The sequence below is a fragment of the Paroedura picta genome, chromosome 1 (assembly GCF_049243985.1).
Source record: "Paroedura picta isolate Pp20150507F chromosome 1, Ppicta_v3.0, whole genome shotgun sequence".
Classification (NCBI taxonomy): Eukaryota; Metazoa; Chordata; class Lepidosauria; order Squamata; family Gekkonidae; genus Paroedura; species Paroedura picta.
The window spans coordinates 79,844,515-79,866,698 of record NC_135369.1 but is presented as its reverse complement, the minus strand read 5'-3'; the positions used below and the strand labels follow the sequence as shown (position 1 = coordinate 79,866,698).

General features: G+C 39.1%; 2 protein-coding genes across 4 annotated transcripts in view; one reads left to right on the top strand and one right to left on the bottom strand.

Moving 5' to 3' along the window:
• Positions 1 to 1,027: 1,027 nt before the first annotated feature.
• On the top strand, positions 1,028 to 13,053 carry SPMIP3 (sperm microtubule inner protein 3). Its single transcript, XM_077344543.1, has 5 exons — positions 1,028 to 1,177; positions 7,220 to 7,295; positions 10,360 to 10,452; positions 11,250 to 11,431; positions 12,811 to 13,053. The coding sequence occupies exons 2-5, from the start codon at positions 7,228 to 7,230 to the stop codon at positions 12,924 to 12,926; spliced, it is 459 nt and encodes a 152-aa protein (XP_077200658.1). The 5' UTR covers positions 1,028 to 1,177; positions 7,220 to 7,227; the 3' UTR covers positions 12,927 to 13,053.
• Positions 13,054 to 13,774: 721 nt separating this feature from the next.
• ADSS2 (adenylosuccinate synthase 2) overlaps positions 13,775 to 22,184 on the bottom strand; it is a 47,868-nt gene continuing 39,458 nt past the window's right edge. For all 3 annotated transcript variants that reach the window (XM_077344506.1, XM_077344496.1, XM_077344515.1), the window contains 3 exons: positions 21,383 to 21,480; positions 19,594 to 19,743; positions 13,775 to 18,799 (listed from right to left, as the gene is read on the bottom strand). In XM_077344506.1, coding sequence (XP_077200621.1) covers positions 18,747 to 18,799; positions 19,594 to 19,743; positions 21,383 to 21,480 — 301 coding nt within the window. In that variant the 3' untranslated portion in view covers positions 13,775 to 18,746. The remainder of the gene's footprint in view (positions 18,800 to 19,593; positions 19,744 to 21,382; positions 21,481 to 22,184) is intronic.

The window sequence follows — 22,184 nt, the reverse complement described above, 5'->3', positions numbered from 1 at the left end:
AAGTGATACTTGCTACTAACTTTTATATTGCTTAAACTTTGACTTTATGTTGTCCTTTAGGTATCACAAGAGACTGAATATATTTGCTGAAACCAAACATACAGTACAGTCTTAAGCAGAGTTACACCCTTGTATACATGTGTCAGGCAAATCAACCCCAGTCCTTCCTCCCAAGGATTAATATGTGCCATTTCAAATGGGTTCCATTCAGCAGATGTTCAGAATTGGAGACTGGCTGCATCTGGCTCTCTTACCATCCTCCAGGACAGAGCTTTGCCTGGAATGTGAGAAACATGGTGGCTCAGGGCGGGAGGGGGTGATGGGTTCGAATTAGTTTAGAAATCTCACCTGACTCAGGTGAACCTAAAATTATATCTGGCCTGGTGATTGCAAAAGGGTTATGCTAGCTTGGATTACCAGAGGCCCACATCTATGGATCTGCTACAGAGATGTAGGAAGAGTGGTTGAATTGTGGCATCCGTATTGCGGGAATATAAGCATATGCCTCCTAACGCTGACCTTTAAGTAGTACGTAGTAAGCTAGTGTTATTTTCTTGTTGCTTATATTAGAGCATAGTGCTATGTTTATTCAATTTTGCTAAATATTAATTCTAAATTTATTCTAAGAACTTGTAACTTGGATCCTATAAATCAAAAAGTTTGTGACAGTCCATGAGTCACAAACCATACACACCATGAATTGATATGAACTGCTGTGAATCGATATGTGCCTGGTTTATGCTCATCTGGGCCTCCAGGATTCATGCCCTGGAGGCCCAGTTTAGCTATTATTATTAATGTCTGCTGACGGAATAATTACTATGAATTTGTCTATTCGTTTCTTTCATTTTGTGTACCATACTGTATTATGGTGATTGTGAAAAAGAGAGAAAACTTATTGGATGGATATATTACAGCTGTGAGTGTACCCTAAGTTCTTCCCAGCTATCAACTGATCTTACCTGGACACGTTTAAAAAACACTGCATCACAATACCACACGCATCACAATGTCATATTCGGCTTGATTTAATGACTAGGCAAAGACGCAGTTTTGTTTAGGTGATGAGCCATTTCAGGGGGATGCTGTTGTTTAGGTTCACAGTTGTCTGCTGTTAGCTATCATCAAGTGAGAATAAAGTTCATTGTCAAATCTGTAAATATAAACTGCAGAGCAGGTAAGAGAGCATGTTTTTATATACCACCTGTCTGAATGAGGAAACGTTAAAAAAATTGCTTCTGAAAATAGTTCCTTCCTTCTGATCTGGAATTCCTTCCCTTAATTCTGTCATCTGGAGATCAGCTGCAATTCCGGGTGATCTCTGGTTCGCAAGGCTGGTTCCCCTGGAGGAAATGGATATGCAGTGATGTGCCTTGAAACTGGGCAAGGGCTTCCAGAAACCAGAGCATGAATTCAGATCTGAAAGATCTGGATGGATTTTTTAAAAACCCTGATCATCCAAGCTACATAACTTCTATGTTTGCAGATTTGTATGTACCCAAGCAGTTAAAAGTTAATCAGTAGAAAAATTACCTCAGTTGGCATCTCACTTAAGTCTCTACAGATGCCAGAGAGGGAGCAAGATTTTAGACTGTTGCATCAGCACCTATTGGACAAGGAAATGCATATCTTGTGCTTTCTAACAAATAGAGTTTGCTCCTGTGTCCCATGGGGTTGCACCAGACTATGGTACTGCAACTGCCTATCTATCCAATCTAGAATCACCTCATGATCACAGAGCCTTCATGCTTGCCTGATTTAATAACCTTCCATTAAATTATTTTTTTTGGTATATAATATTCAGGAAACCCTTTCAGTTGCAGGTATCGCCCTTGTAGGGCTGAGGTTCCAGAATTATTAGCTCATATATTATACTGATATAATGATACACCCAATTGAATGCTGAATGCAGAATTCCAGAGAAAAGCTAGAAGAGATAAGAATGCCTTCTTAAATGAACAGTGCAAACAAATAGAAGAAAACAATAGAATGGGGAGGACCAGAGATCTTTTCAAGAAAATTGGAGATATGAAGAGAACGTTTCATGCAAAGATGGGTATGATAAGGGACCAAAATGGTAGAGACCTCACAGAAGCAGAAGAGATTAAACAAAGGTGGCAAAATTATACAGAAGAACTATACAAGAGCGAGCTTAACATCCTTGATGACCACAATGGGGTAGTTACTGACCTGGAGCCAGACATCCTGGAATGTGAAGTCAAATGGGCCTTAGGAAGTCTGAGCAACAATAAAGCTAGTGGTGGTGACAGCATTCCAGTTGAACTATTCAAAATCTTAAAGGACGATGCAGTAAAAGTGCTACACTCAATATGCCAGCAAATTTGGAAAACTCAAAAATGGCCACAGGATTGGAAAAGGTCAGTTTACATTCCAATCCCAAAGAAGGGCAATGCCAAAGAATGTTCATACTACCGCACCATTGCACTCATTTCTCATGCTAGCAAAGTTATGCTCAAAATCCTACAAGCTAGGCTCCAGCAATATGTGGACCGTGAACTTCCAGAAGTACAGGCAGGATTTCGAAGAGGCAGAGGAACTAGAGATCAAATTGCCAACATACGCTGGATCATGGAGAAAGCTAGGGAGTACCAGAAGAACGTCTACTTCTGCTTCATTGACTATGCTAAAGCCTTTGATTGTGTGGAGCACAACAAATTGTGGCAAGTTATTAAAGAGATGGGAATACCAGAGCATCTTATTTGTCTCTTGAGAAATTTATATGCAGGTCAAGAAGCAACAGTGAGAACTGAACATGGAATCACTGTCGGGTTCAAAATTGAGAAAGGAGTTCGGCAAGGCTGTATACTGTCGCCTTGCCTATTTAACTTGTATGCAGAGCACATCATGAGAAATGCGGGATTAGAGGAGTCACAAATTGGGATCAAGATTGCAGGGAGAAATATCAACAACCTCAGATATGCAGATGATACCACTCTAATGGCAGAAAGTGAAGAGGAACTAAAGAGCCTGTTGATGCGGGTGAAGGAGGAGAGTGCAAAAGTTGGCTTGAAACTCAACATCAAGAAAACAAAGATCATGGCATCCGGCCCTCTCAATTCATGGCAAATAGATGGGGAAGAAATGGAGATAGTGACAGATTTTATTTTCCTGGGCTCCAAGATCACTGCCGATGGGGACTGCAGCAAAGAAATTAAAAGACGCTTGCTCCTGGGGAGGAAAGCTATGGCAAATCTAGACAGCATCCTAAAAAGCAGAGACATCACCCTGCCAACAAAAGTGCGTTTAGTCAAGGCTATGGTATTCCCAGTTGCAATGTATGGCTGCGAAAGTTGGACCATAAGGAAGGCCGAGCGTCAAAGAATTGAGGCTTTTGAACTCTGGTGCTGGAGAAGACTCTTGCGAGTCCCTTGGACTGCAAGGCGAACAAACCGGTCAGTCCTAGAGGAGATCAGCCCTGACTGCTCTTTAGAAGGCCAGATCCTGAAGATGAAACTCAAATACTTTGGCCACCTCATGAGAAGGAAGGACTCCCTGGAGAAGAGCCTAATGCTGGGAGCGATCGAGGGCAAAAGAAGAAGGGAACGACAGAGAATGAGGTGGCTGGATGGAATCACTGAAGCAGTAGGTGCAAACTTAAATGGACTCCAGGGAATGGCAGAGGACAGGAAGGCCTGGAGGATCATTGTCCATGGGATCGCGATGGGTCGGACACGACTTCGCACATAACAACAACAAATATTATACTATAATCTTTTTTAGAGTCAAGGAATACACTTAATAGACCTCTCTCACAGAATGTTCATGGCCTTCCAGAAGACCAGTTAGTACTAACATGTCAGATAGAAATCCTTATATCACCTTACAGGTGGCTAAGTACTTACTAGCTGCATTAAAGATCCATGAGCAGTTTATAATTTAATGTATACTTTCTGGATAATTTAAATTTTATCTTATCTTTGGGATGTTTTTAATTTTTATGCCACTCCATTTTAATGTAATTTTACCTTGTAAACTTTTTAAAAAATGTCTTTTTGGTTCTGTTGAGCCAAATGCCTAACAAAGGTGATGTGGTGCACCCATGAGGAGAGAAGAAATTCTATCCCCTGGCTGACTCATCTTCCTGTCACTCCTCCATGCTCTTGTTCTTGGCACTTCTATTTTCATCCTTCCTACTTCTTCCCCCCCCCCATTGCCTCATCCATCCTCTCCTACTACTTCTTCCATCAAGAGCTAGCTTGATGTAATGATTAAGAGCAGCAGCCTCTAAACTGGAGAACTCTGTTTAATTCCCCGCTCCTCCACATGAAGCTGTTGGGTAACCTTGGGCCACTCATGGTTCTCTCAGTCCCACCTACCTCACAGAGTGCCTGTTGTGGGGACAGGAAGGCAATAGCAAGCCTCTGAGACTCCTTTGGGTAGTACAAAGTGGGATTAAAAAAACACAGCTATTCCTCTCCTTCATTCCAATGTAATGTTCCTGCAGACATGTAAACATTTATGTAAATATTTATAGAATATGACCCTATATGGTCCTGTTAACCTATCCACTCTCCCAAAATTGCTGATGGGCCTGGGGGGAGGGGCACTGGGTGGGTGTATACACAGCTATGCTTCCCAACAATTACACCACTTCTGGAGATTCTTGAAGTCTGAAAAATATTTCAGGGGATTCTCAATGGTAACAAAGGTAAGAAAAGCTGGTGTAATGGTTAAGAGCAGTGGTTTATCTGGTGAGCTAGGTTTGATTTCCTGCTTCTCCACATGCAGCTGGGTGACCTCGGACCAGTCATGGTCCTGTTAGAAGCTGTTCTCAGAGCTGTTTTGTCAGAGTCCTCAGCCCTACCTACCTCACAGGGTGTCTGTTGTGGGGAGAGGAAGGGAAGGAAGTTGTAGGCTGTTTTGAGATTCCCTAGAGCAGTGAAAAGTGAGATATAAAAATCAACTCTTCTTCTAGCCTACTCCACTGTGTACATAAAATGCCGGATAAAGGATTTCTATACACTCTTCCATGTCCCCTTCGGGTATGAATGTAAATAATATTGCTGAAGTTGGGAAGGCAGAGAAAAGGTTGGTAGATGAATGGGCGAAAAAGAAACATGGAAGCATGCAAGGTTGCTTAGGAGGAAGAAATAGCAGGGGGCAATACAGAGAAAAATGAGACATACTTGCAAGTCCTTATGGGATCCCTGCCTCACAATTAGGCCCAGCTCAGCAGCTGAAACTTCATAGTATTTTCCCAGAGTCTGGAAGGAAAGCTTAAGATGTGGATGCAGACAAAGGTAGGATGGCTGGTGGATAGGAACAAAAGAAGGTAGCAGAAAAAGGGAAGAGGGGCTTTCTGGGAGATGGAAATGAGATTCACCTCCCTATGAGTCTTTGAAGTTCCCCTATCTGTGTGATCTTTAATTGGTTATACAACATATTCTCCCGCACAGTACGGAGTAATTCAGTGCTGGAGAATAATTCAGACACAAATCCCTACTTTGCCATGAGAATTCACTGGGCGATCTTAGGCCAGTCAATGTCTCTCAGGCAAGCCTACCTCAAAGAATTACTGTTATTATTATTATTATTATTATTATTATTATTATTATTGGATTTATAGCCCGCCACTCCCTTGCGGCTCGTGGCGGGTAACAATATCACAAATCCCCATTAAAACCCCATAAAAACAATAATAACATTGCCAATATTGCCGGCATGGCAAGAACGGCAGCTCAACTTCCCCCCCTCCCTCCCACTACTAGCGGGTGGAGAGGAGGTCCTGATGATGTTTTGCTTCGGGTCCAGAACCCGAGTCCCCGGGGGAGGCATAGATCTATTATCAGCCCTGGCCTCAACCATAAACCTGGCGGAAGAGCTCCGTCTTGCAGAACGTTGAAAGATCCCGCAGGGCCCACAGCTCTCCCGGGAGCTCATTCCACCAGGTCGGGGCCAGGACCGAAAAGGCCCTGGCCCTGGTCGAGGCCAGGCATGCTTCCCTAGGGCCGGGAACGACCAACAGGTTTTCACCTGCAGAGCGCAAGGCCCTGCAAGGGGCATAGGGCGATAGGCGGTCCCTCAGGTATGTGGGTCCCAACTTGCGTAAAGCCTTGAAGGTTAGAACCAGAACCTTGAACCGGATCCGGGCAGCAATTGGCAACCAGTGCAGCTGCCTCAGCACTGGCTGGATGTGGGCCTTCCAAGATGTGCCAGTGAGGACCCTAGCAGCTGCGTTTTGCACTAGCTGGTTTCCGGATCAAGGACAAGGGAAGGACCGCGTAGAGCGAGTTACAGAAATCTATTCTGGAGGTGACCGTTGCATGGATCACTGTGGCTAAGTGTTCGGGGGACAGGTAGGGCGCTAGTAGTGATAAAATGGAGAGAGGATGATACATTAAGTGGTTTTGTGTCTCCTCAAAAGAAATAAAATTAAAATCCCAAACCAGCAACATGGCTACAAGATACCAGAAGACATTGGCTTTTATTTCCTTAGGGCAGAGACCAACGACTCAGACTGTGATTCATCCCTACAAAGTTTAATGTTTGTGTTCATGGAGGTTGCCATGGAGTGGTTCAAACACAAGTTGCTGTTGGGGCTTTCAGGAAGCATAATCTATATTTTTCAAATGCTAGTGGGTCAACATTTGCATAAGCCATCTATGATTCATCCTTTCAAGTGAAAGCCTGTAAGTGAGAGGCTGCAGTAGCATATGTAATTTCTAAATATATGAACTTTGTGTCTGAACAATATGACTAGACTGGAATATGAAGAACTATTAAATCTGACCCCAATGACTTGAACTAGCCAACAAGAACTTTATGTTCTTGAACAGATAACTTAGAAACCAACTCAAACTATTCTGAAAATTTTCCTGTTTCAAGTACAGTTTGAGTAAAACTAGGAGAAAGCCTTCTGGCTTCACGTAGTCCCTAGGTTATTAGCATTTTCAGGTGAACATGAGAGCCCTCTGTTAAAAAACATGCCCTCAGAAAGGGCGATCAGCAAAAGTAGTTCCAGAAGTGGAATTGCAGGAGAAAACTTCTTAAACAAATCCTTTGTTCTCAGTTTGAATATATTTACTGTCCCTCATATTCCATCAAAGCTCTTGACATGTATTCTCTTCTTCAGCAAAAGAGTTCTTCTGGCACCCTAAGGAATAACAGATTTATTGAAGCATAAGTATTTGTGAGCCAGAGTGTCATATTTTGAGATGAAACAATTTAAGTGAAGCTTATATTCTATAATTTTTTCCAGGTTTCCAAATGGCAGGACCTGCTACAGCAATAAGATTACGACAGTTTGTCGATCCAGCACCCAATGTCCCTTTGAGGTAAAGTATTAAACATCCCCTACTCCCTTGGGATTCTGGTTCAGGAATCAGAAAATTTTTCAGCTCAAAGAGGGTTTAGTAAGATACCACAAAGAACAAGAAAGCTCCACCAGGTTAGTCTATCAAATTCTGATCATTAGAGGCTTCTATTCAGTGTAAAACCAGCATTTCAGTACATTGCTTTATGAACTTTAAAATATGTGTATCATGAGCAGGTTCCACAGCCATGTCACTGAAAAAAATTTCTAATGATCAACACTCAACAGAGCAAACAGAAGATAAAAAAAATATTTTGACGGTTAAAATGATTGTATGGGCCTCAAACATCTGTTAAAATTCAGTGATTTTCAGATGAACATGACCCTGAAGCCAACAACATGCCTGAAATATCTAAAGAAAAAGATAACTAATCAATGTGAATTTATACATGATCTAGGCTGCAATTCTACATATACACAGAGATAAACCAGACACAATTGGGGGAGCACATGGGGTGTGGATTTACCTCCTGCTTCAATTTCTTGCAGGCTCCCTAGATATACAACAGAATTGTTGAAAAAGTAGCTTGCGTTGGCTGATCATATAAACCTACAGAAAGACCAAGGGCGGCATGGGCGCCTTTTAGCATATTCTGGGATGATCCAATCCCCAGCACCTGCTTGCCTCTATGTCTTAAAGAGGTGAAGTACAAGCTGAGCTGTCTTGTGTTGCATGGCCATTGGGAATGAGGCACAGCTATAGTAATTCATGCAAGCCAAACCTCCCCACAGTTCAGTGTTTTGGCATAGTTCCTCCCATTCACCCAGTGCTCAACAGCACAAAAAGAATGGCTTACTGAATCCTAAGAATTTCCTCATAATCCATATTTGGCACTTTGGAAGGATATATATATTTTCCCCTATGATACAGCAATGTTAAATTGATTTAATTGCCATTTTGTTTTTCCATTTAATTAGGTAACAACTTGCAAATTCAGCATGTCTCAAGAAAAGTGACAACATTCTGTTTCACCTAACTCCGAGCACTTTGTAAACTCTAAATGCATTCACATCATAAAAAGTGGCTATTTTAAACATCTAGTAGCTTCCTTGTTTTAAGTACTGTTTCTTAGTCACTGGCAGCCTCATTCACACCCAGGCTTGATAGTGTGTGGATGACTCACATTCCTTAGCACACCAGTAAGGCATTTGTAATGAAGGCCTAAGAAAATACTCAAACTGGGCTCAGACTGAGTTCTAAGAAAAATATTATCACTAATCCAACGCTTGGAGTCCGGAAAGAGTTTCAAAGGTCTGGGAAGTCTGCTATAACAGCAGGGTTTCCGTTTAGAGAGCCCTTCACTCAACCCACTTGATATGTCTTGTATTTTTTAATCCACGGACTTAGAATAAACTGTAACTGCATGATAGAACACTTCTTGTTCCTTTCCTATCACAAAAGGGTTTTCTTCTCAAAATTTCACTTGCTTGATAACAATAACAATAATAAATTTAGGCAACAGAAAAGGCCAGGAAAAGCATAGCTTAAAATAAACTTTATATATAGAAACAGTAGTAACAACATAGCTTAAACTTTTGTTTGTATGTATGTATGTATGTATGTATGTATGTATGTATGTATGTATGTATGTATGTATGTATGTATGTATGTATATATGTATGTATGTATAAACAGCAGTAATAACAGCCATCTATTCAGACTGATACAGACATATGGCATAAATGAAGGTTAGAAGCGGTGGTATCCTTTCTACCCTCCTCTCCACAAATTCTCTCCATTTCACTTGTTGAAATGTGGCATTATGTCTAATTGTTAACAACTTCAGTTGTAACACATTCCCAGTCATGCTCTTAATTCACTTTGAGATTCTCAATTTAACATGGGTTCTTAAAGGAAACTTTTCTGAATTTGCAATTGCCACATGTAAAGCCAAACAATGATGAGCCTCTTGTGGCGCAGAGTGGTAAGGCAGCCGTCTGACAGCTTTGCCCATAAGGCTGGGAGTTCGATCCCAGCAGCCGGCTCAAGGTTGACTCAGCCTTCCATCCTTCCGAGGTCGGTAAAATGAGTATCCAGCTTGCTGGGGGGTAAACGGTAATGACTGGGGAAGGCACTGGCAAACCACCCCGTATTGAGTCTGCCAAGAAAACGTTAGAGGGCGTCACCCCAAGGGTCAGACATGACTCAGTGCTTGCACAGGGGATACCTTTACCTTTTTACCTTAAAGCCAAACAATAACAAACAAGATGTTTGTGCACAGTTCCACAGCCCAGTCCTTACTCATAAATCTTGGATAATTGTGCAACTTATGAAACAACTCCTGTGGACATACAAAGATAACAATTCCAATTCCTAGGTCATCTGAGCAAAGCCTTCTGAAGGTGCCACTCTGTAAACAAGTAAAACTGGCAATCGCCCATTGGCTTGTATTCCCTGTGGTGGCTCGTACACTGGAATGATCTTCCGGAGGCAGGAAGGTCCCCACTTTTCTATTTTTACAAAACACATGAGACAGAATTGTTCAGGAAGGAATTCTTGTAGGAGAAAAGCTGCAGTATATTGTTTCAGGTGCTGCTCATTAGGGATAAAGCATGGTTATCCCCCACCCCGCTACAATCCCAGTCCAAGTGCACTTGTATGTTTTATTAGGAATCTTGGCTGATAACTTTAAACATTGCATTTTGTAATCTGGAAAAAAATTAAAACCATACTTGTAATCTGTTGTGGGAACTACATATATATATATATATATATATATATATTTATATTCCCCACTTGTTAGAATTTCTCTGGGGCAACTATAGCCTGAATCATTATTCTGTTCTCCCATGTACTTCTGTGCTGATATTCTAACATATGATATACTAGTCAGAACATCTTAAGAGACTGGGGTCCACCCTCTCATCCAGTTTGCTGGGTAACCTTAAGCCAGTCATTCTGTTTGTTTCTAACACAGAGGGTTATTTGTGTGGATAAAATGGAGGACCTCCAGGTCCTCAAGTGCTCCGTAAGACATTGATATATTTGAAACAAAGTCCTTACAATGTTTTTATCTTTCTTCTAGAATCATTCATCATCAGGGAAAGGATGTCTGTGGTTACTATCCAGGGCAAACTGCTCGGGTTCATGTTGCATATCCTCCTGAAAGACAACTGGGGTAAGAAAACATTTTCTTCAGTCTCTTAACCTTTACATGTTCTAACTGGTATGCAGTATTATCCTAAGCAGTGTTATGCCTTAAGTACATTAAATTCAATAGATTTAGGTTATAAATAACATAGGATAGCACTATAAGACAATCAGTAACAAGCACCCTCCCAAAACGTTACACATATGACTTTTAATTTTGATTCATAAAGACATCTTAAAACAGAAAAAAAAAATGATCCTTATAAGGAATGAATTGTAGATTAATGATAAATATGTTTTTTTTCAAGCAGAGCTCTTTCTCCTCTGGGCCTGAACAAGCTCAACATATTTATTTTGGACCTCAATTTATTAGAGTTTAACATTTGAGTTGAAATGCAAACCATCATATATTTGCATTAACTTGATCTTTAAAGATTCCTGGAAAAGATCTTTCATACAAACAGAAAGCAAAAACCCAGCTAATATTGAAAGCCGTTTATTGTGTAAAATACAGTGAACTTCTACAGCAGAATAAATCAACGTAGTTTACACTGATTAACCGCAAAGTGCTCAGCCTCATTTGCACTATTTCGGAAGTCTGATGGAAGCCAAATGAACAACAATAGTTTATTATGAGACTTTCACTGTGAGCTGCTGTGTTCCTAATGCTTACTAGCTTATGGATGGATTATAATTGAATGCTCCATTTCAATAGGTTATTAGAATAAGCATTTGGATATCAGGTAGCTTGGGTGGAGGGATCATGTTTCTACCAAGCTGAATATCAACATGAGATTACCAAACTATTTATGCTTTTTCTTGTAGACCTTTTACAATACTGAAGTCAGTTCCGCCTCCAGTAAAACGTGAAATTGTACCTCAGTATGATTTTGACTATATAATTCTGAAGAGGTATATCCATTCCCAAAGGACAAAGAAGAAATCCTACAACTGGTACACACAAACCACCTATAGAGATGCATTCACATTCCCATCTTATGAATCAGGTGGGTAAACTCTACCAACATAATTTGTTGGGAAAGCTCATCTTTTTAGCATTGATAAAGACATTCCATTAGATAGATATCTAGCATAATGGAGAAAGACCAACAGAACCTCTATGCAGTGCACAGAATGTTGTTGAAACACAGCCCTGTGGTATTTTAAGGGTTAATAGAGAAGGTAGCCAATAGGCCTGATTAAAAAGAACTACCTGAATTTTGCCTCTGATTATAGATTAATATACCAGATGTTTTGTTATATAGAGTTTGGAAACAAGCTAGTGGCACCTTTTCCTGCTAAAAGAAAAATAGGAGCAAATTATATGCCATCTGCCCAGCAGCACCATTAAATTCAAGTAAACTAAGCAGAACACCTAAAATACATTTTTCTACAACCAGTACTTGTTTCTAAAGTATACAAGAAACTGAAGTTAACAGAAAACCCTTTTTGAATCCTGTAAACTTGACACGTGACGTAATTGGTCCATGGATTGAATATCTATAATTGCATGATCACTCGTTTGATAATCAGTCGCTGATAGTTCTACAAAAGCATTTCTCCTGATCCTTCTTGAAAAGCATAAGCTGATTTGATGTGGTGCTTTTTCGACCTAGGCCTAGATCAAAAAATCTGTATTGCAGGTTCCTGCAGGGACAAGAGAACTTTGGTAGGACCCTAAACCATAGAACAAACTTCTTCTCAGAGGGTAGTAGCCAAAACACTTGGCAATACTAAAGTGGTGAGATATTACTAACTATATATAATTCAAACTGTTACCTTGTCTTGTCAAAACCCTGGGGGGCATGGCTAAACTCTTTGGATTTCAGCGATTGTTCAAATTATACTTGCAAGATTTCTCTCTACACATTCTGTTTCTTTACTTGAAATAATAGATAAATCAAGATACTGAATTGATTCTCACATTCAATGAATACTTTATAAAACTCTGCATGGTTTCTCTATGCATTGTATTCTCCTAACAATCATACATTTGCATCTAATGGAGGACTTCACTATCAAATTCACTTTCCTTTTGCATGATAGTCCATATAATTGTTTCAGTGAATGCTTCAGTCGATGATCAACAGCGTTGTATTAGTCCAAGGCATACAACAGGTTCTTCCAGTACTTAGTTGGGGCTCGGAAGAGTCATCACTCAAGGAAAACAATGGAGAAAGGGGGAAATAACTTAAAGCAGGGTGAAAATGAAGCAGAAATTGTGAACAGGAGGGGGCATCACAATAGTAGAGCATGATGTAAAATAATCTGCTTGAGCCTTCAGATGAGGAAGTAAATGTTGGGAGTGAAGTCCAGGAGAGCTGCTACTTGATGTCATTAAGAACTGAATTTGATAGACCAATAACTGTTTGTTCTATAATTACAGACACTGCTAAAATTAAGGGTCTCGCGAGAACTGAAGCCGAATCATTATCAGTATGGAAAAGTACTTCTGCCATGAAAAGGGGAAAAGTTAAACCTTCATTTATGGGGATTGAATAAGTTATTACATCTGAAAACCCGACATCATCAATATGGAAAAGTCTTTCAAGATGGCTTCTGCTAGAAGTACTTCTAGCACTACATGGGTTTTATGACAATTGTAAATACACACTGCATTGATCTGAAATCTGAGTAATTAATTTTGAAATATGGAAAAGCTATTAGTGATGGTATAAAAATGATGAAATGGAGCTAGAGCCCAAGCAGCTCAGTCAGTATTCAGACCTTTAACTGTAATGGAGCTAGAATTTAATAATCAGGGTTGTTGTAAAGATAAAATGGGGGTGGGATAAGAAAGTATCAACAGCCAGCATTCTGTGCCTTATAATGAGAATCCAGTTGCTCTGGAGAGTCAAACATAACATAAAAACCAAGGCTTTCTGCTGAGACAACCAGCTTGGTGTGGTGGTTAAGAGCGCCAACTTCTAATCTGGTGAGCCGGGTTTAATTCCACGCTCCCCCACATGCAGCCAGCTGGATGATTTTGGGCTTGCCACAGCACTGATAAAGTTGTTCTGACCGAGCAGTAATATCAGGGCTCTCTCAACCTCACCTACTTCACAGGGTGTCTGTTGTGGGGAGAGGAAAGGCAATTGTAAGCTGCCTTGAGGCTCCTTCTGGTAGGGAAAAGTGGCATATAAGAATTAACTCTTTTTCTTCTGATGTTACCCTGGTATCTAGAGCCATGGAAAATGGAGATTCGCTTTAGTCACCATGGCTAGTAATATATTGATGGACCAGGCCTACCCTTCCCTGAATCTGTCCAATCCCTAGCTGTCTATGCTGATGCTCATAATTATGTTCACTGACAGTGAATTCCATAGTTTAATTGCTTGAATAAAGCAACATTTCTAAGATATTGTCCATTAAATTAATGGAGTGCCTCCAAAGCCTATTGTTATGGGAGAGTGAGAAGAGTTTTCTGTATCATTCTCCTCACACATTGATTTTATAACAATATATAATTAATTTTGTTTTCCTATCATATGTGCTGTCCTGAGCTTCTTGGAAGGATTACAATGTAATAAATATAGGAAGCATCCCAGATCACAAAGCATTTAATTTTACCAAACCCAGTTAAGAAAATATTTTATCTGAACCACTCCATTATTATTTTGTGTTTCTGCTCAGGCATAGTTTCACTCTGTCTTTCTCCTCCCAACTCTACATGGGAGTACCCCTAACCTTGATCTAGAAATTGCAGCTTGTCCAGAATGCAACTGCCATGATTCTCACAAGAACTCCCTGGAGGACACATATTCAACCAGTGCTCCAACAGCTGCACTGGCTCCCAGTACAATTCCAGATCACGTTGGTTCTAAACCATAAGGTCATTCGCAGTCCGGGCCCTACGTATCTGAGAGACCGCCTTTCTATCTATACCCCCCCAGAAGAGCATTGTACTCTGCTAATACCAACCAACTGGTGGTCCCTGGCCTCAACCACGGCCAGGGCATTTTCTCTCCTGGCCCCTACCAGATGGAATGAGCTCACAGAATACAACCAGGCCCTGTAGGAGCTGATACAGTTCTACAGGGCCTGCAAGATGGAGCCCTTCCACCAAGTGTTTGGATAGGTCCGATAAAGAATGAACACCTAACTCTTATGGGTCCCACCTTTCCCACATACTATTATTCATCATTTGATCATGGGAGGTCCAGACCACCACCAAGCTTGACCTAGATGGCAAAAGCTATGAACATTAGTCTGCTGATCCCGAACATTCTTACTATTCACAGTTTATTTAATGTCATTTTACTGTTATTTTAATTCTATTTTAATGTATTAAACATGCACTGTAAATGCAATGTGTTGTACAGTACCCAGAGCCTCTCTATGAGATAGGCGGTATAGAAATCCAATATAAACTAATCCTGCTTTACATGGAGAACTGTTTTAATTCTGGAATGGGCAAATGTGTCTAATTACTATGACACTATTTTCATTTTCAGTTAGATATTTAATTGTATTTGGATTTTTCACCTTTCTGCACAGATATTTCAGTTTGTTGACACAGAGGAAGAGAATGTAAAGTTTTTCAGTGTATTAAATACTTTTAAACAAACACATTTCACACGTACACACGAATTTACCATACACTCAGTCAGAACATAGATTCAGGTTGGTAGCCATGCTGGTCTGAAGCAGGAGAACAATGAGTCCAGTAGCATCTTTAAAGCCAACAAAGTTGTATTCAAGGTATAAGCTTCCATGTGCATGCACATCTCCTCATTCATCTGAGGAAGTATGCTTACACATGAAAGGTTATATTCTGACTAAAACTTTGTTGGTCTTAAAGGAACCACTGGACTCAAACTCAGCACTGGTGTATCAAGAGTGGTTACTCTGACTAGCAGCAGCTCTCTAGGGTCTCAGGCTGTGATATTTTACATTACCTATTACCTGATACTTCTAACTGAAAATGCCACAAACTGAACCAGGATGGTGGCTAGAAACATATCTTGTTTTGTATCCTCCAGACCAAAGTTAAAGAACAAAAAGGTTCAATTTTTGACTCACTTGGGAAATGGAGCAGGAAACTTCCTATTAAAGAATGTTCCCCCAGGTTCTATCTTATGATGTAGCCATACAAATGAACAAGTTGGAGGAAGAAGAGACTGCCAAGGCAAATACTGTTTTGTAGAACACTAGAAACCCCTTCCCATTTACCCTTATTGCAACACCACCCAAAAAAAATCCAGAAAGTTACAACTACTGGCTCTATTTTGCAGTTAAGTCATATCCATACAAGTGTAACTGTCACTATAGAATACGTTCTGAGACAAATACTAAGGGATTTATACTAGTGTGTGTTATCACGGAAGGGAAAAGAAAAGCCTTAGAAACTAGGACTGGCTCTATTTTTAAAAATGGTGCTTCTTGTGCACCATTCTTATATTTCTTATATTTTCAAAATCATCTATGAGATTCTTATATTTTCAAAATCATCTATGAGATCAAATATACAGTTCATATATTTGCAGCACACTACAAAGTAAACCACACAATAATATTTTCTACATGCAGAAACATGTACTTATAAATAAAACGTTACATTTAATTAATGTACAGAAGAGCTCCACAGCAAAGGTATCTAGAAAAGCTATACCAAAAGCTATAATAACTAAAAGAAACAGTATAGATTTGCTCTCTGCTATGCCTACTATGAAAATTAGCCATGCATATATAAGCCATTATATTATTATAAAATATTCACTAGGACAAGAGAGAAAATGACAAGAGAGGACTGAAGTACAAGAAACTGTTGAATGCATTTGCTTTGCATATCTTGTTCAAGAAGATTCCCAATGCATTTGTGCCATCCAGAAAGACCAGTTTGAACCAGAAGCCAAATTCTTGCAAGATATTTGGAAGAACTACTAATAAGCATTATTTTCAATCAAACCACAAGAATGCTTTTTTAAGACTCAGTGCTGGGTTATGTTTTTTTAAATGTACTTGGAAACTAAATCTTGCAACGGAGAGCTGGCTGAAAACATACGCTCAGCTGACTTGCACTGATCAAAGAATAAAATATCAGAAATATCAGAAGAGAGATAAAAAGTAATGTCATATTATTACCATATTAAGGTATAAGAGTAAACTTTCTATCTCACCTAACACATTAAACTCAAACAGTTTGTTTTCCTAAAATAGCTCTGCATTATACTTTACACTTGATGGAAAATTTGAGGCACTTGGAAAAAGCAGAAATCATATAGGCTTCTTAAAATGGTTCAATATTTTGAGGCACAGCAGTCCTCTTTCCCAAAATGCTACCCATGATATAACAAATTTATTCTTCTGTTAATGAGGGTTAGGTAGTAAAGCCACTGAGTACTTTTTACCAGCTTTTTACCAGAACAGCCCTAGAAGAGTTTCCTGGATGGGCAGGATTTAATTTAGTATATATTGTTAAAATTTGTTAAACATTTATCAGGTGATATAACCATATATCGTTATGTTAAACTGCCCCCCCCCAAAAAAATGGCCAATGACAGGTCTAGAAGAGGTGGGAATGTGGAGGGGCCCCGGGTGGGCATGTACACAACTATTTTTCCCAACTATATTCTGCATAATCATGCAACTTCTGGGGTTCCTTGAAGCCTGAAGAACATTTCAGGGGATTCTCAACAGTAAAAAAGTTGAGAAAGGCTGCACTAACAGAAGACTGTGACAGGAATGAGTACAGGAATGATAATCAAACACCTGTTTATTCATGTACCCAATATGTACTGGTCAAAAATTACTGCCAGCTTTCACAGAAAGTGAGGGTGGCATTTTCACAGAAAAATAGTTTAAGTCCTCTTCTCTTCTCCCCCAGCCCAATAAAATGACATAGCAAGTTCAAACACTCCAACAGATTTTTCGAGACTCAAGTCTTTAAAATGTATTTTCTGGATTATTTCATGTAATATAGTAATAAACAGAACTGGAAAACTATGTTGAACTCCTAGACATTAGCATCCAATTTTAAAGACCAGGAAAGTTTGGCATTTTTCAGCCATGTAGTTAATCACTGTTGCTTATACATAGTAGTATTCAAACACTAACTGGAAGCTGTAACCATTTACAAGATACCAGTGTATAGCCATGTCCTGAGTACTGTGTGCAGTGCCCCCCTTCAAAAATATTGCTGCAATGAAGACTGAAATGAGCAAAGATATAGGAAAATTTTAAAAAAAAGCACACACACAGTATTCTTCACCTTCCAAAACACTGAACAAGGAGGAAATGAGAAGTCATTAAAAGCTGTGAGAAAGTTGAAAAGTGTGGTGGAAAAGAAATGAAAAAGTTACTTCTCTACTGCAAGGTAAGTGATCAAATCAAAGGTGTGTGCTAGAAAAAAAATGAAGGACTTTTGCAAGATACAAATATGAGATTAATATGTATTGACTTTGTGTAATTGACAATAATACATTTGGATCTTAAAAACCAAAACCAAACCTATTGCCTTCAGTGGCTTTTAAGCAATTAAAGTATTTCAGAACATTCCTAAACCTGACTGCCAGAATTTTGTGTGTTCATATTTTATGCAACAATTTCTCATTATATTTCCTGTCAGCCTTTTGACACTGGTTGTATTTGCATTAAACTTATGAACTGATGGGTCATTGGAGTGAATAACAAAAAGCAGAAAATCAAAAATATTATGATAAAACTAGTATGAACTCTTTTGAGTGGTGAGCATAACATACCTGCAACATGTTTTGAGTATCCATTTATAAATTAAGTTGTTGCACTATATACAGATCAAGCATCTATTCCAGATTTCCAGCTCATCATACTAGCTTTAATAAAAACTGTAACAAAATTTTAGTTTTCTTCATTATAAAATCATCCCTCTTCTTAAATCACACATGACAACAGCAGCCATATAGTTAACAACAGCTTAAGGAGTACAAATGACAATGAAAAACTCTGTGCAAAACTGCATTAATTATTTTAAGCATCTAAAAATTCATGAAGAAACATCATCAAAACCGGAGGCAATAAAGACAAACTGTCATGAAAGTAATGCAATCTTAGATTTTCAAATAAAGAGTAGGAATAAATATCTGGGGGGAAAAATCTGAAGGCATCAAGGAAAATGGTGGCAACTGTGACAAATGTTCTGGAATTTGTGAAGCAATAAGAAATGATACTGAGAATTTCCAAAACCTTTATAAAAGAGCAGTTGTTGTCTACAGCTCTTTGTCTATAGCTCTTTAACATACAAGGCCCAACTTTCCAAAAGTCATGATCTGTGGGCTATGAAAAGGAGATATAAGGAGTGAATAGTCTTTTAGGAGTGTGTTTTCTTTCAAGAATCCAAGATCTTTAGAACAGCTGGATCATTGACTCTCTGGATTTTCCTACTCCGATCCATTTCACTGTGAACACAAAATATTTTCTACATCAAAGACTGAAGGACTGGTTGTTTCACTATTTCAAGGAAATTATAACATCTTCCTAAATTAGTAGGCATGTCAATAACTACCAACCATGTTATTCCTTAACACTGTGCAGTTGCCCAGGTGGTCCAAGGACAGAATTTCCCAAGCAACTCAACTAGGTATTGCAAAACTGGCCCAGAGAAACTTCACTAGCACAACTACACATTTGGCAAATTATTTTGCAATATTTAACACACTAAACTGCAACATTGTAATCAAGCTGAACAGCTTTAAAACTGAAATTTTGCCAAAGATAATTGTGACTTCTAAAACAAATGTGGAATATGGAATTACCAAGTTTCTCAATGGATGGCATTTGTTAGTTGAGCTGGGTGCAATCCAAACAAATCCGTTTAAAACTATCAATTTCTATTTTTACTACAAAACAGTAATTGCAACAAGATAATAATTGTTACAGATTCAAGACAATTGTCCTTTTATAAGATAAGGAAGTAAAGTGATTGAGAAACAATAAGTAAACCAGTTTACAAATAAACAGCAAGATCTATACTAGTTCAGAAATCAGAACATGCAGTCTTTGTTTGAACATGTCTCCCAGTGAGCCAGGGCTACTTAACCCAATATACTATTAACAATTATACTTTACAGACACAAAAGGGCACAAATATAGCTGGGAATAATATGTCTTATGTACTTTTGACTAACAAAGTGTTGCCTTTGAAGAACTTCTATTTCTAATAGGTCACCTGAAGCATATGTTCTTTACTTACCTGGAACACCAAGCTCCATCTCTATAAATCGAACATAGTTTTGTGCATGTACAGGAAGATCTTCAAATGTCCTTGCATTTGATATGTCTGTGTTCCATCCTGGAAGTGTCTCATATTGTACCTCTACTTTATTTAAGACTTCCTGGTTTGCTGAGAAGAAGCATAACAATGTACAAATGTAAATTTTATTGTGCTAGTTTGTTCTGATGTCAGTGACATCAAGACTAGAGACTGGTATCCCCAAGTGACCCAAAGGATTAAGAGAAGTAGCACTTTAATGAATTAAAGTGTCTTTCAGAAACTGAGATTTTTAATCTCAGTAAGTATGCTAAAACTGTGAAGAAAAAAACAAAAGTCTAGCTGTCCAGAATAGCCAAGGCTGTCTCAAATGACTCAGTAATAGACTTACTGAGATTAAAAATATCAGGTTTCTCCCAAGGTGAGATGGAGTGAAAGGACCCCTTCACACACACTAATTCTCACTACTCTGTACATTCTAATGCTGATCATAAGCAGAAACAACTAATAGTATGTGAACCAAGACTGGCAGGCTACATCAAGAAGTAATTAGTGGAAATTGTAGATATTACTGTGATAAGAGGTAATTCCAGCAGTAAATGGCTTGGGGTGAGAGTACCTGAAGTACTGCCTCTTTTATACAAAGCTGCCTTTGGCTGGTCTAAGGTAGTGGGTTATTTCAATTGATCGTTCACAGAGAGGTACAGGTTAATCTGATCTGAAACTACCTATTCACTGCAATCATCTAGTGACAGCATTCTTCAAACGCTCTTACTTTCAGAGGTTAGGCCGGCCTTTCTCAACTTTTTACCATTAAGAAACCCCTGAAACATTATTTAGGCTTTGAGAAACCCCAAAAGTAGTGCGATTGTGCAGAATGTGGTTGGGAAGCATAGCTGTGTACATGCCCACCTGGGGCCCCTACCCTTCCCACCCCCTCCAGGCCCATCACTGGCCATTTCAGGAGGGGGTCAACATAGCCACATATGGTCATATCACCTGATAAATGTTTAACAAATTTTTAAAATATATAAAAATTAACTACCGTATTTGCCGGCGTATAAGACGACTGGGCATATAAGACGACCGCCCAACATTTCCACTCAAAATATAGAGTTTGTTACATTACATTACAGTACTATGGGCCACTATGGGCAGCTGTGTCTATCCCAACTGAAGTGCACCCGGCATATAGGACAACCCCCCCACTTGGAGGCATGTTTTTCAGGGGGGAAAAGCAGTCTTATACACCAGCAAATACTGTAACTCCCACCCATTTGGGAAACCCTTCCAGGGCCCATTCCACACACATAGGATAATGCATTTCAATGTGCTCTGGCAGCTGGATTGTCCTGTGCAGAACAGGAAAATCTACTTCTAAAGTGCATTGAAAGTGCATTATCGACTGTGTGCAGATTAGGCCCAGGACTGTCAAGAAACCACAGGGTTTTACAAAACCCTGGTTGAGAATGCCAGGGTCAGGTTGTTGTGCAGCTGTGGAACACTCTCCTGTGGAACACTCTCAGTGGGAGTTCATCAGACACCCACTTTTGATATGCTTTAAGCATGCAATAGAAACTGACAGCTTTTGGATTTAATTAAGTTAGTGCTGCTGTGCTTTTAAATAAGATATGGAATCTTAGTTCAGTCTTATTTATGGTTCTGTACTAGCTTTTAATCTTATATAGCAAGTTAATTAGAACTTCAGTATGAAGGAAAGTTGCAAATACCTTAATCAGAGATCAGTTAGAATATACAAATAAGAACTCACCTGGAAAATGAGGTATCATTTTATCATTTATTTTGTAAGCAATACCAACTTTAATTTCTGGAAATACATCCAAAATGTCCAATTTGGTAAGAGCCAATCTATTATTAAATAAAATAATAACATTTTAGTTAAGAATCTATACATGTGTAAGTGAACTGAATTTACTTTAAGAGAATATTTACTAAATTTGAGAGGGAAATATAAATATGTAGCATTTATAAATACTGTAAATGTATGTGACAAATTAATCATTGCATAAGGAATAGGCTAGCTCTGTTCCCTTAAATTTCTTCTCTATATCACTTTATCAACTATGTGAACATTCACAATTATTAATGCCCATGTATCTTACAGATGGTATCTTTCCATAGTTTAAAACATTTTATGTCACTACTAAAAATATTTAGATATTGCTGTTCTCTAGGTTCTGACCTTTGGTACATGCAGCTGAAAATGCCGATAATATTCAGGCTAGTTTAGGGCCTGCTGCTAGCCCACTCAAAGTTCAAAGACTTCTTCCAGCCTAAGGAGCCACCCTCCAGTATGTGGCTCTTCATTCTGAGGAAGAGCAATTTGTGTTGGAAGAAGGCTAAGATGGATGAAGGCTTCAAAAGCCGCTGAACAGGATAGTAGGATACAGGCTAGGATTATTTGTGGAGGGCAGTTGATCATGCTTAACGATTATATACTTGTTATACGTGCTCCAACACATGCTCTGTTATTGAAATCTAGTATCTGATGGATTTGGATCATCAGTAAAATATAATTGTGTTAGCTAAAGTAGCTTGCAAATTAGTGTTAG

Excerpts from the sequence above, each read along its gene's own strand:
- SPMIP3 (XM_077344543.1), top strand. The coding sequence starts at position 7,228 with ATGGCAGGACCTGCTACAGCAATAAGATTACGACAGTTTGTCGATCCA. Across the intron at positions 10,453-11,249 it reads CCTCCTGAAAGACAACTGGG|ACCTTTTACAATACTGAAGT; the intron begins GTAAGAAAACAT and ends TTTTTCTTGTAG. Across the intron at positions 11,432-12,810 it reads ATTCCCATCTTATGAATCAG|ACACTGCTAAAATTAAGGGT; the intron begins GTGGGTAAACTC and ends CTATAATTACAG.